This window comes from Necator americanus, chromosome I (assembly GCF_031761385.1).
Source record: "Necator americanus strain Aroian chromosome I, whole genome shotgun sequence".
NCBI classification, from domain to species: Eukaryota; Metazoa; Nematoda; class Chromadorea; order Rhabditida; family Ancylostomatidae; genus Necator; species Necator americanus.
In genome coordinates this window covers 10,475,840-10,490,477 of record NC_087371.1, presented here as the reverse complement: position 1 = coordinate 10,490,477, position 14,638 = coordinate 10,475,840, and the positions used below count along the sequence as shown (strand labels likewise).

The 14,638-nt window shown below is 41.4% G+C and overlaps 2 protein-coding genes across 4 annotated transcripts; both read right to left on the bottom strand.

Annotated features, from left to right (window-relative positions):
* Positions 1-282: 282 nt before the first annotated feature.
* On the bottom strand, positions 283-576 carry RB195_005082 (uncharacterized protein; the record flags this gene model as incomplete). The annotated part of the gene is made up of 1 exon (XM_064177375.1): positions 283-576. One exon carries the CDS (start codon positions 574-576, stop codon positions 283-285), a length of 294 nt encoding a protein of 97 aa, XP_064034500.1.
* A 68-nt stretch (positions 577-644) lies between these two features.
* RB195_005081 (uncharacterized protein) lies at positions 645-8,267 on the bottom strand (the record flags this gene model as incomplete). 3 transcript variants are annotated; one of them, XM_064177374.1, is made up of 15 exons in its annotated part: positions 645-674; positions 855-929; positions 2,118-2,199; positions 2,498-2,634; positions 2,745-2,807; positions 2,896-3,028; positions 3,322-3,451; positions 4,525-4,533; positions 4,702-4,801; positions 4,860-4,946; positions 6,439-6,529; positions 6,613-6,717; positions 6,838-6,998; positions 7,192-7,314; positions 8,211-8,267. In XM_064177374.1, 15 exons carry the CDS (start codon positions 8,265-8,267, stop codon positions 645-647), a joined length of 1,383 nt encoding a protein of 460 aa, XP_064034499.1. The 3 variants fall into 3 exon arrangements, with proteins under 3 accessions (XP_064034499.1, XP_013307984.1, XP_013307983.2); XM_013452529.2 differs by lacking the exons at positions 645-674; positions 855-929; positions 2,118-2,199; ... (4 more) ...; positions 4,525-4,533; positions 8,211-8,267 and adding an exon at positions 7,372-7,470 and having other exon boundaries at positions 4,661-4,801; XM_013452530.2 differs by lacking the exons at positions 645-674; positions 4,525-4,533; positions 4,702-4,801; ... (4 more) ...; positions 7,192-7,314; positions 8,211-8,267 and having other exon boundaries at positions 834-929; positions 3,322-3,449.
* Between the last annotated feature and the right edge of the window lie 6,371 nt (positions 8,268-14,638).

Below are 14,638 nucleotides of genomic sequence, written 5' to 3'. Positions count from 1 at the left end.
AGTTCAGTCCTACATCACCATCGAAGATCAGAGATGCTTCTGAACATGCAATGCAAAGTAAAATTAGTTTGGCTCGACACGTGATGCGTCTCAACCGCAATTGTTGGACCACAGCTGTGAACGACTGAATACCATCCGATATGAAACACGCCGCAGGAAGACTGCCTTTTCGATAGTCAGACTTTTCCAGGAAGTTCTTCAACGAAGGATATGATGCCCAGGTCCCTCGCGAGAGGAGAAGCCACAAGGGAACCCTTGCGCGCGATCGAAAAAATGGAAGTATTACTGAAGTTTGCTGAGCGACGGGAGCACAGGTGATACAACTTCTTGAGGGCTTCCTAGAATATGTGCCCAATGTCTATTTGCGGTTCGATCTTGCTGTTTTCTCTCGAATATCACCTTTTTACCATTTACTGTAAAGGTGCAGCTGTATCTACGAGCCATACTACGAGCATCTCTTTTCATTAGTTTGCTCTTGGTACAACATTCAGCTATCAATCGTTGATCAATCGCACCAGACACCACGCCATTTTCCACACCTGGGTTGTCTCGGACCCTAGTGTTCGATAAATCCATTTCACAATGTGCGACACTTTTTATAGAGAAAAGAAAATGTTCGAAGGAATGCATGTTGGATACATTACTTAGATGTCGTAGTTGTTATGGATACAAACCTAAAAGTCATATTATACATGAGGTTCAAGAAACTGCATACAAATAGAAGATACTGAATATATAATAAGACGTACTGTACTAAGAAAACCCAATGCTTAAAAAAATTGCACGTACAAAGAATGCACAACAATAAGTAAAAGAGGAAACAGATTACGAGATCATCCAAAATGTTTAATCACTTCTTGTAATCGTTTTCGTGCATCTAACACACGTCTTTCTTGAGTTGCAATGTCTTCCGGCAACACAGATATTGGCTGTAAAAATAGAACGAAATAAGAAACTAGCCGGTGAACAGCATCACAGCGTGAAATAAAAAGAATCTATGAACAATCTTAGACAATAGATACAATACAAATCATAAACAACAGTAAATTCGAAACTGAACAAAAAAAGATGGTTGCATGCTTTTGCTGCAAAACATGGTATTCTCTAGGTGCTCCATTTCAATTGCGGTATGAAAATTTCGGTTCTACAGCAAAACTTAACGGTAAAGAAAAAACCCATTACACTCCAACATCAAAGAAGGCATAATATCAAAATTAGGAGAAGACCAAGAACAAACAGCATTTAACACATCTCTTCTAACCTTTGCACCAGATTCGTTCTTCACAAAACAGCTTTTCTCATTTCAACTTAGGTGACTCACCAAAAATATCCTGACAAAAGATATTCGCAACTGAATATTCGTTTATGTTTGACCAATTTACCTATTATTTGTGAGAGTTCTCAATGTTTCTAACACTGTTCGTAAAATTCCCGCTTATCTGGTCATGAATAATGCGGGAATATGGTCAATTAACACCTTCGATTTGCAAAATTACATACACTAAAGCATATCACAAAATTATCCAAGTTGGGATCTCTCACCGAATTGATAGAAGGGTGTAGTTAAGCATGAACATGAGTACATTAGTATGAGCGCGATCATGCTAAATTCCCCCAGCAACCAGAAGGCGCGTGTGCTTACGCAACTGCACCGTGCCTCATGTCGTTTTGATCCTGTTATACATCGTTGGGAAGACGGGATTACATAAGGCAGAAGCTCATGCTTGTTAGCCACCCTTACCTTCTCGTGGAGAGATTCCAGCATCGTAAATTTCGTGACAATTTTTACTGAACTTAGTGATTTTTACTAAAATACAGGCATGTAGGTGATTCCTAATGGAAATCAGATATGTAAAGAGCATGTGATGATTACTAACGGTTTTTTTTTACTTCCATTTTATGTTTTTCACCAATAAGTTTGGGTTTCTAGAGCTAAAAGTCTAGGAAAGCTACTTAAACAAGGATTTTTATAAGAATAAGAACAGTATCCTGCAAACCCTTTTCCAGAGCTTAAAAAATTCGATTTTCAGCGACAGACTTGAACTAGATTAAAACAGATCTTCTTAGCGATTAGCGCAGCCCGTAAGAATCACGCGTTCAAAAACAAAATCACTCACCCGCAATAATGGTTGTTCCGGATTAATGTGGAGCAATAAGTTGCTCTCCATCTTTTCCTTATCGGCTGCTTGACCAAAAGCGCTGGAAAAAACACAAAAATATGAAAATATTGAACGCTTGCTACAAAATTTCATTTTGACATATTGGTTATATTTATGATGCACTTCGCTAGTGAACTTTTTTGTTATAAATTATCTGCCACAACAAAGAAGTAGAAGCAGAACTTCACACAAAAAAAAAAGTTTTTTTTTTCAGTAAGTTTGACCAAAAAGCATGGATTATGCACATTTCGTCTTTCTGGGCTTTTCAAACATAACCTGTTTTGAGAACTTATACAATTTTACAGATTACAGAGAATGATATGGCGATTGTGACTTACCCGGACTGGTTTGGATTATGAATACTAGTAAATAGTGAAGCTGCAGCGGCTTGTTCATTCAATGCAGCGCTAGCTCTCTCAAGCCGCCCGGCAAGATGCAGACTTTCGGTGAGGTACTCTGTTTTGTTTACATCTACCTGATACGATACGATATTATTTGTTTTGATAATAAGAGGATGAAAAGTCACTACAAGAAATTTTCGCCCTTTTCTAAAGGTCATATACGTTACGCTAAGAGCAAACAAACCTTATCCGCTACTGCAGTAGGTATCAAAGCTTGCACATTTTCCAAAGCTTTCGCCCACAACACCTAAAAATTTAAATTTCGTATCCAGCTAGTCCTAACGTATATATGATTGTATATAAACAGATGAGATAAAACACTATAGTATTCTTACTGGTGCTGGCTTTTCCTGCGGTCTGTTGTTCATAAGACCGCGTTTAAGTTGCTGCTCCGTAGGTTTCCTATTTTCACGACCTGATGTATGCACCAGCGTCACCGGTTGCTTGAAAATCGATACAGTCTTGCGCCTGAAACACCAAGCTTCAGGATCACTGATTTCACAAAACAAGAAACAATAAACAGTGATGATAAAAAACAGTTAAACGAATATGAAACAAGCAGATAAATTCAAGAGTTAAAAGAAAACTGTCTTTAATGTTAAAGTACAAAATGAGATGGATGATATATCCGAAGAACAAAAAAGCATTTCTAAAAGTATGAACTCGTTACGATTCTCAACTCCACTTGCTTCACTTTCTTCCAGCATGGTGGTTAATTTATCATGAAAGAATTCTTAAGAGCAAAGCTAATTAGTACCAACCATGGTGCATTCGCATGCCCATCAAATCCAGTGTGAACGACCACATGCTCTTCACGTTTATGTTTACTTGGTCTACCTCGCTTTGCCTTACGAAGCGGATCCGCTTCGGAATTTTTTGGTCTGCCCATTCCTGGAAAATTGTGACATTTGTAAACATTGATTGTTTAATGAAAATATATTGTGATGAAAAAAGAAATTGATTCTGGAAGCGATAACAGAAACAGCTGAAAAGAAGAAGAAATGTGGCAATGACTTAATCAACGACACATAAGATGACAACGTGGAGAACCGCGTTCCTTTAATTGTGATAACGTTGTAGAATCGTTTGACAAAATGTCTAGAATGGTCAAGTATTTCTGTGTTCATCTGGTTAGCCAGAAAACAGTACGAACGTTGTGCTATACCTTAGAAGTTAAGCAAACACCCTAACTCCTACAGATGTACGCAACTGAGTAATAAGAAATCCCCAATCACTGACAATCTGACAAACTATAGTTATTTCCCAACATAGTCAGTAGGCTAAAGTGATTTCAACCAACTGAAACCCTTTAAGTTAAACCAACTGAATTACGTCTATGTACATATAGTCATAGCAAAGAAAGCATCTGAATTTTTTTCTCAGGTATTTCTGGTTTCTCTCCACTTCATGTCGTGTATACCGACGTTCGCGCCGGATGCAAAGTATGCCTCCAGTCCCAATTTACACCTCGCCAGTATAGTTTCGAATGGCATAATGATCGAGCTAATACTCAGTACCGCAGGACCACTCTCAAGAGATCACTTAGACAAAATGTCTCTCAAAGATATGCGATATACTGGTATTTTGGCGAATTCACGCTCTTTTAAAAAAACTTTACAACGGGAACTGAAATTTATTTTAAATAACATGAAAAGGTAGATTTAGATCATCATAATAATGAGAAAAGTTTAACACGTAACACATCATAAGATCAACTGCCAACCGCTCCTCTTAGACAGATACAAGGCGCAGCGTTCTCTAAGCAGCACGACCAATCGTCATGCAACCACACACCTAGTTGGGCTTCATGTTACAATTGGGAGGATGAACACCTGTGACTACTGCACCGAGATGTTCAGCGATATCAATATGCAACAAAAACCCATTGAAGGGACCACGTAAAATTAAACAATGAAGTAGAGGAGTAAAGAGAAACAGTAATAATAATCATCATCATAAACAACCTTCGCACACTAACTAACTCGACACCACCATACGATGAGCAAGCAACAGCTCTTAATGAGGATACTAATCTCGAAAGTTATTGCGCGCAATGATAGTAAGAGAGAAGGGTAAAAGACGGTGGTACTAAGTTTCCATTCACTCATTTTCCGCCTTCTTCTTGGCATCACTTTCTTCACCATTCGTCTCCTCGTTGCGCCTCTTCAGGCCTCGCTTCGGCACATCGTCACTACTAACATCTGGATCAGATGGCTTATACTCCTCAGATTCATCTTCGTCCTGGAACCAAAATAATCTACACATCACGAAGCAAAATTGTGATTTCACAAGCACTTACAAGTTGACTATTATCCAGATAACTTAATCCTGGGCCATCTATGTCGGAACCGGACTCGTCTCCACTGTCTTCTCCCTCTCCGCCATCCTAAAAATATATATATATATATATATATGTATATATATATATATATATATATATATACTGAAAGCAATTCCAAAATCGCAGCTCTTTTGGCTTTAAAGACCAGTCGATAACTCTTCACCCAAACGGGATTTTTCATACCACAAGTGGATAATGTCAGTGTGAGTATCAATGCATCCCTAGCACAATAGAAATAGCTAGGCATAAGCGCGATAGGCCTGAAAGATAACTGATGCAGTCATCTATCTAAATCGCTAAACATTTCCTTTTGAGGGCTCTTGTCAGATTCTAATCAGAAAAAAGTATTTTATTTATTATTATTCAAATATCGTGGCTATTAGATCGTTCGTTCAGTCGCAGCCATACGGTTCACATGCAGACTATTTCTGACATTAAAAAATCTATTGCCACTTTTCCTTATTTCTCGGTACTTAATCGACAGTCATATCTCATATTCTTTTAATATTTTCGTTTTGTATTTGTTTGATTTTATTGAGTAGTATGTCCACATTCGTTACAGATAAATGTTACACCACGGACAGTTGAAGCAATTCAATCTTGGTTAAAGGCATAACCCCACGAATCTGGGGTGGTGCGGATTCCAGGTGGTTTATGCGTATGCGGGGTCGTAGATTATGGAAAGGAAGGTGATTCCGTTCATTTCTTCTTAATTGCCGTAAACAACGGCCTTTCGAGCGTTACGGGGCGCTATTTCCTACAACGAGTTCGATTGGAGCGTGCCAGCCTTGTGCATGCGCCACATCTTCCGGGCCGTTTTTTACGGGAAGAAATAGAAGGAATCACCCTCCTTCCCATAATCTACTACCCCGTATAGGCATAACCCACCTGAAACCTGCACCATCCCAGATTCGTGGGGTGATGCCTTTAAATCGAAAAGTTAAGTAGTTGAAATTAATGAACTGGAATATAGTTATGGATTCAAGGGATATGTAGGGTCCATCTACAATAGTTGTTCAAAAAGATTTGGTACACCTTTATGCTGAAATTTAGTTCTCTTTCAGTGCGAAAATGTGTAATAAATGTAAATGTACCACAGCCACCAAAAATAACATAACGGCCAAATTTTCCATTGGCAACCCGTTTGTAGATACAAGCGCCGAGCAGTGCCACATCACATCCACCCAGGTCAGTGGCTGTGGGCGGAGCCTTTTAGCAAATGAATGGTCATGTGAACTATTTACAGCTTCGCAACAACTAGTTACAATAAGCCCCACTCGTGGAAACTAGTCTATTAACCTATTATTATGACGAAGATAACACTGTCCAGTGTAGAGATATCCATAAAACTAGTAGCTCAAGACAAGTACGCTGCACAGCTAGAAGAGATGGGCTTACAATACCTAGCACAGGCAATTTAGATTAGGTTCTTAGAGCATAATGCCAAAACATTCAAACGAAAGGACCAATAGAATAGGAACTACAAGGAAATTCCACAATTCCAACCCGCCTCAAATATGAACTCTGAATTCCCTACCTCTCCATCAAACGAGTCATCAACCTCTTCGCCATTTATATCAGCTCCGTCAAGTATTTGCAGAGAAGGTATCAGTTCAAAGATTTTAGACCTGACAAAAGCACCCTTCAGTAGACACCGTCTTAACTAATAAAAAATGAATTATAAGACCTGAAAAACAATTAAGGTTTTTACCTGTATTCGCTTTCGGCATCACCCTCGGTAACGGGATTGTTAAACAAGTCAAGTTCGGCGAGTTTCAGTTTTTTCAAAGGGGCCAAGTCTTCGACTTTCGCAATTCTGCAAATACTATTCGGTCATAAGAAAGTTGTTGTTCTTTTCTACTCCAGTAATTAAATTTGTTTGCACTGGGTCAGATAACTTATTTAGATCTATCTGACCAGATACAGAGGCACTCACTTATTTGATGCAAGATTGAGATGAAGTAGCTCTGGGCAGTTATCTGCCACATGCTCAAGCCCACCAGCGATGTTATTGTCCGAAATATCAAGTTTGCTTAGCTGTGGAAGCTTCGGTAGGTTCTTAAGGCTTTGTAGGCCAACGTGAACCATGCTGAGACTCTGTAATATTAGACGTTGAAGTTTCGTGAAAAAGTGACCACAATTGTGTATTCATAAAAGGAAGTTGGTTGACGCTCCAATGTTTAAAGAAGGTATTACTTGTAAAAACTGCTCACACCGTGTGCTACATGAAGGCGGACATCATCTTTAAGCTTAGAAAAAAAAAAACACCGACAGTTATATCTGGAAATACCTGGAGATTCACAAGTTTGTCGTTAACGCCTTCGATCTCGGTACTTTCGCAGCCATCCAGCACGAGATCTTCCACGGTGGCAGGATCACGGTCACGAAGCTCGAGAACGTAACGTGCTTCCATCTAGATATAAGTGCATCATGTCGCCATGGTGGAATTAGCGAACAAAAAACTGCAGACTATGAACGGATGGCACAACGTCCGCACAACAGCGGGAATGACGTCATGCATAGGAGTTTCGGAGAACTTGATACGAAACAATAGTGCCGATATTGGCATGATGGAGACTGACAAGACAAGACGCTAATCTTCAGTAAATGAGAATCGTTTGTTAGTCACCAACGCAAAACGCCAGTTATATGGTATGAGGCTCACACGAACAACTGATATAACTGCAAAATCACACTTCCATCACATTGGAACGGTACTTTGACAGAACTGCGTGCGTATGACCACTTACAAATGCGCAAGAAGAACCCAGAAAGACATAAAATTTTAGGATGAATGAACGCTGGGTGATGCGAACGAGGCGTATTCCGCGCGCAAATCTAAAAGTGACCAATCACAGATGTGACCACGCCCAATTGGATAGGAGCCAACAAACCTGGCGCGTTGCCAGGCCAATTATCGTGCGGCGGACGAGACCCGCAAATCGATCTTGTCCAGCTACGAGTTTAATTTCTTTATTAGATTTGTTTGCAGTAGCTACAAATAGAAATGGAATAGAAGGTCAGTGAAGAAGGTGGGAGATTCGTAATGATTTGTTGGGTGTGCTTTTCTGGTGGCCTATATTCCTGGATGTTCTCCAGCTGTTTCAAGTTTTTTGCCCTGCTTTGAGCTTAAGCGATTCCAATAAATGTAGAGGTTTTGGAAAGGCTACACATATTGGAAGGGTTCCTCGCATGAATTTCCACTTGATAAATCAGCAAAAGAACAAGAAAGCAACATTAAACACGAGTAAATTGCCGAAAGTAGAGAGAAAACTTCCTCATATATTCCCACTACAATGAAAAGCTTACATTACGGCAATTTGTTCTTGAGAAGAACTTCCACCATAACTGTTTCAAGATATCCATAAAACAGTAGTTCGCTCAGGTGAAATACGCAGATGAAAATCCACTTTGTAGCTGAGGAATAACTGGTCACAACGTGTTTGGCGAGGACAAAAACAAGCTTCAACATGGCTACATGAAATGAACTTGTATAAGATGAGGTAGGTCTTGTGCGGAAGTTTCCGTAAGATGAATTTTTTGTCTTAGAAAAAAGATAAGCGAATCAGCATACAGTTGGTTTTTTTAGCTCTAATTCTTTAGAATAAGATAAGCGTGTTATCGCTACAACGATAAGTGAGTAGTAGAGTATAAAAGTTCTGGAAAAAAGATTGGATTGCGGTGAAGAATTAACGAACCTTAAAGACAGAATTATTAAGCAGAAAAACAGACCTTTTGTAAAATAACTACTTACAAGGGAAGAACCAACTTCCGGTATTCCTATGGTTTTATGAGGAGAATAGTCTCAAACGGTGATGTGAAGATAAATTGCAGTGGTATAAAGGCAGAATATCACGAAATTGACAACGTTCTTCTCTGAGGGGCAACACAAAGTTCGGGTTGGAAAGTGCGAGTATGAGCGTGGCCCCACTCAATTTCCGCAAATCGTCCTAAGAAACAGCGTTTCTTCCTACGATGTGCTTTAGAACGCGCCATCCGTCCACTCGCTCCGGTTCTCTCAACAACCTATTCGTTGATTTCACTTGAATAGGTTGCTGAGAAGACCTTGTTTTTCTCACAAGAAAACATAATGTGCCTCTCTATCTGCATTAATATGTGAGCCTTGCAACTAAGTATAGTGGGGTTAGAACGACATGAAGCACGGTGCAGTTACGCAAGCAGCTGCGCTCGAAGCTGCGGAAGGTGTGTAGCGGTTAGGATCGAACGAGGATCATTCTTGTTAACATCATTCTTCGCTGCAGTTCGTGATGGTCCCACCTCGATTCCAACTGCTTTCTTTACCGCGCCGCTTCGAGTGCAACTGCTTACGTAACTGTACCGTGCATAATTTCGTTTTGCCCCGACTATATTTCAAATTAGACGTACCTTTCGTAAACCCGCAAAACATGAACTTCTAATCACTGCTTAAGATACCTACAAACAACCAAGCTGCATAACAACAGAACACATACTCATGGTTATATATTACACACGGTTTATGCGGAGGTACGGGGTAGGATACAGGAAGAGAGGGAGGCAGAGAGGATCAATAAGATGAAGGCCCACTTAGAGGCGCATAATAATCATGTTAATGGAGAATTTGCATAAATCAGACGTGAATCAGATCACAAGCCTCATCCCACCGCAAATGAGTTGTCCGAGCTTCGACATCTCATTGCGATATTGGCGCCGTAATTGAGTTATGATTTAGACCAACTACTTTGCTTTGTCTTAGCGTGCTTAGTTGATATTTATGTACCTGACAGTCTCACCTCTTAAAGAACAGTAGTTCTAAGCCAGCCTTAGTCTGTCATACTACTACAAACAAATATTCGCGGGATGCGGCAAGTCCATCCGTCAAATCGCTCAAGAGGGATGTAAACTGGACGTTTGCAGCGGTTCTCTTATTAGCATCGCTGCATAGTTGAAAACACTAGCAATCCTGACCCAGTCGAACCACATCCTTGGGTAGCATCTTTCAGTTGTACTCGACGCACATCCCCTCTTTTGCTTAATAAGCTCACTATAACCACTGAGCCACTACATTTGGGAAAGCATCAAATAACCAGAAAAGGAAGACCATTTAGAAAATGTTCCAGTGAGCTCCATATGGCATGCATACTTTATAAGACAAAACAGCATCATATCGTAACGAAAAGTAGTAAAAAGTAGAGAACTATAAAAGTAGAACCCGAAAAGTTAAGTCGTTACTCCCCTTCTCTCTCTTCTGAAAGATAATGTGAGGGGGGAAGGATGAAAAGTATTGTTTGAAAATAACGGTAGACAGGTCGAAGTATATGTCGCAGCAAACCCATTTACCAATAATATCCACAAGGAACTTTGTCGTGTATCTTAGAGAAAGAACGCCGTATATATGATTGTTGATGAATCGTCGGATTGTTGCGTCACTAGATAAGCTTAAGGGAGTAATTCCACGGCCGGCACTTCTTTGCAAGTCTTTGTGCATAGCCTCCTTGTAGAAAAGGTTGGAGTGACAAAAGTCACGACACCACTACGCACATGACTTCTTATTAGCCGACACAATGTCCGCAATATCAACGTCCGACTTCCATGATGGTGAACAGAACAACAGATGATGGTGTTCTCTTGGAGACATTGAGTTGCTGAAAATTAGCAAGGCTGTGAGAGTTAGTACCTGTTTGCCATCATTCAACGGACGATCACACAATGTTTTGTGTCGACGTGGCGGTGATGATGGAGCACAGAATCCTGTTGGTAACAACGGAACTCTCCTTCACGGAAATGAGCCGACTCTCATAATTCCTTTTTCCTGCAGTCTCGCCTGATGGTACACCTTCAAGCAAGGGTATAGGGCACAATCCACAATCCATGTGGCTGGAATTCTTCGCTCCTGATACATGGAGCTCCACATTTGCAAGGTCGCAAGATCTTCGGAGCGCCAAGTATTCAGCACATAGCGGCGCAGTAGTAGTGTACTTTGCGAGAAACGACAGTTTCAGCATCTTAATATTCAAGAACAATTTAGTCAAAATAAACAACAAACAAACAAAAAACAAACAAAAAAAACTGGAACTACTGGTATATTTATGGAAGAAGAAGGCGGTGTTGTAACAGTACCTCCGAAGCGTCCGAAAACGTAGTCTAAAATAGCTTCAATCTCAGTATTCGTGACGCTTTTTGGAGTTCCGTCTAATGCTCACTCTCATTCATCCATTCATTTCATGATGGTCTCTTCTACTATTTCTATGCACCGATGGCGGGTGTGGCGCAGTCGGTTAGAGGTCCGCTGTAGCCACATAGTCAATGGTTCGAAACCCCCTAGTGTAAACCAAGTCTTTCACCCCTCCGCGGTCGATATATTGGTACCAGAGCCGTCTGGGAGGATAAAAACGCTGACTTGATCATCGGCTGGCCCCCGCTAGTCATTGTATAGGCCAAGACGCGTTCCAAAACCTCAACGATTACGAATTCCAGCAAAACGCGTTGGCGCATCTCAAGTGGATTGAGACGCCAAAGACTTTATCCTTTTAATTGCACCAAGGTTCGAACCTTCATTTCCGCTGTCATCATGCATTAAAGGCAGACTATCACGAAATTGTCGTGGTACGAAAACGCCCGGAAAACGTAAAGTTCGGGCTGTAGAATACGGAAAGAGGCGTGGCCCCACTCAATTCGTCTTACTCGCCCTACAAAATGGGAAGCGCCTTTGTTCCTACGAGACGCCATTGTAGACGCTCTTTCCACCCTATTCAAGTGTTTTACTTGGAAAAGGCTGCTTAGGAGAACTCACTGATACCGCTCGCTCGTAGACGCAGTGCGTGCACAAGAGGGCACATTGCAACCGAATTCATGGGAAAACGTAGCCTTTCACGTCGTTTTTTCCTACGACGATCAGGATGAACTGAGTAAGCCCCACTCATATTCGAAATCCACAGCCCGAACTCTACGTTCTCTTTGTGATTTCCCAACCAAGTCAATTTAGTGATGAACTCCGCCTTTAACATTCAGGCATCCATGCACAGAGCGCTCTACACTACCCGAAGAGGGCGGCTTTGGCAAATTTGGGGTTGCTTATCAATTAAGTAAATAACCTTAAGGGTAGCATATCACGAAATTGACTATGTTGGGATCTCTTTGGGACAACACGGAGTTCAGTATCTGGATTACGAATGTGAGCCAGATGTAGCCACGCTTAATTCCCCTTGTGTTCAAAAAAAGGTACGTTAGCACGCGGCGGAACCGGAGCGCGTATAAGTACAGCGCATTCTAACGTATCTCGTGGGAAGGAATCGTATCTAGGGCTGTTCAAATGCCGGTTTTCAGAGAGATTAGAGTGAACTGAACGGGGGCCACGCTCATACTTGTAATCTCCAGCCCGAACTCTACGCTGTTGTACAGGGACTTCGTCGTCAATGATACGCTGCATTTCAACCACTATGAATTATCTCCATATCACCGCTTGAGACTATATCTCCTGACAAAATCATAGGAAAATCATGATTTTGTTGTCACTTTGTAGTTCTTCCTCTTAGAAGAGTGTTTCTTTTTGCTTGATAATTCATTTTAGGATCTCGAAGGATTTGGGCGGGTGTAGTGTAGCGGTTCCGCTTCCTGCACGATCGATCGGAGGTTCGAATCCGCCCTAGTGCTCACCAAACCTTTCATCTCTACGGCTCGATAAATTGGTACCAGACTTGCCTGGGAGGATAAAAGCACTGATTTGACACATCGGCTAGCCACCGCAAGGCATTGTATAGGCCAGTTACACGTTGGTAAATCTCAAACTATTCTGAATTGAAGTGAACGTGGAGGCGCATCCCAAGCGGATTCAATAACGCCATACACACACTCACACACTTATCTTGAAGGACTTCGCGAGTCTTCGCTTCAAATATCCATTTACACTGCATTCTGTCCTGATCAGTCTTGCAGGGATCTCGCTCTGAACAAAGTTGTTACAATAACTGTTGCCAACAACTCACACAGAACTTTTTTTTGATTGTATCCAATCAATGTATCCTAGTGGCTGCCGTAGAATCAAATGATATTGCCCTAGCCGACCGCCCTCCGCACTGCATTTGAAGGCATCACCTCACGAATGTGGGGTGGTGCGAGTTTCAGGTGGGTTATGTCTATACGGAGTCGTATATTATGGAGAGGAAGGTGATTCCGTCTATTTCTTCCTAATTTCAGTAGAAAACGGCCCGGAAGATACGACTTCGAGCGTTCCGGTGCGCTTTTTCCACAACGAGTTCGATTGGAGCGCGCCAGCCTTGAGCACGCGCCGCATCTTCCGGGCCGTTTTTACGGCAATTAGGAAGGAATGGACGGAATCACACTGTTCCCCATAATCTACGACCTCGTATAGGAACTCTCCACCTGAGATCCGCACCACCCCAGATTCGTGGGGTGATGGCTTTGAACTTCCATTGTCCAAATTCTAAACATTTGAAGTATACGGGAGGTAGTTAGCAAGAGGAACGTCACGAATATGCACCAAAGGGAGGTTTCTTTATCATGAACAGTCCAGCGAAAGAGTGTGAGGAACGAAAGTTCAACCTCGTTTGGATCTTGGCATAAGGGCAACTTGTCAGTGAATAGCGTGGGGCAAGATCAAGGTTGTTGAAAGAATTGTATTGAGGTTAACGTTAACCCACGAACAAGCTTACACTGCCTCCCCTCTTTGATGACCCATTGGTATCCAAGTTACTTCTAGTCATAGACAACGTTAGTGTCTTACTATCAGAATATTGTGGCTTTTGAATGTTATACCCATCGCTCAAATCTTGTATCTTGCAAATCTTTGTAACACCAACATATTTCTCGAGTATCTTCGCGAAGCCCGATTTGAAAACAAGAATGTCTTTGAATCTTTCGATATCACCTCCCTTTATTTCCTAACGCTGCAATGCTACATATACATCAGCTACCCTCAGACCACCTGGATAACCACAACACAAATCTTCATATTTCGTCGGTCGTGGCATTACTAAGTATGTATTACGGGTTGACCTCGAGTCAAAGATTTGGCCCCTCATAAACGTCCAAAGTCGAATAACCCATAGTGGAACAAAAGCTTCTGTACAGCTGCGCTAATGCCTGTGTATCACACTAGAGATGGACACCATCTATCATATATTCCGAACAACCACTTTCTTTACGTGCAGTTCATAAGGGAGAAACAGAAAGGAATCTGAGTACCCTTCCTCAATGCGGAGATATGTTTGTCCAGCAAGGAATGGTTCTAAAACCTCAGCAGCAAGAACAAATGAGTTCCGTGCCTTTCGGTCACTTTTATAGAACTAAAATAATCAATCATCGAAAAAGCTTTAGTCGACAGCGTAAAGATCCCATCTGCTGTCTTGGTGCGAATCACTGTGGTGGAAGATATAGAAGCGCTTCTGCTTAATTCCAAACTGCGTAATATAATAAGTCTGCAAAGAAGGCAACTGTGTCTGATCTAGCTTATTTAACATTGTCTCAAACAAATACGGAACATTAGACTGACAAAACCACTTTGAATTCCAATAAAAGAAAGCTGTATTGCACGGCATCGACAATTTCCAGAGATCTTCGCAGGGAAAGTCATGAAAACGCTCCTTTCAGCATATATTGTGCATAATCTTGTTATACAAACCAGAAATTGTGGCTTGCAAGACTTGGAGGCATTCTGGATAGATCTTGAAAATCCCCCCACCCCCCCCCCCCCCCCAAAAAAAAAAAAAAAAAAAAGAATAGAAAGAATGACTCCAGAG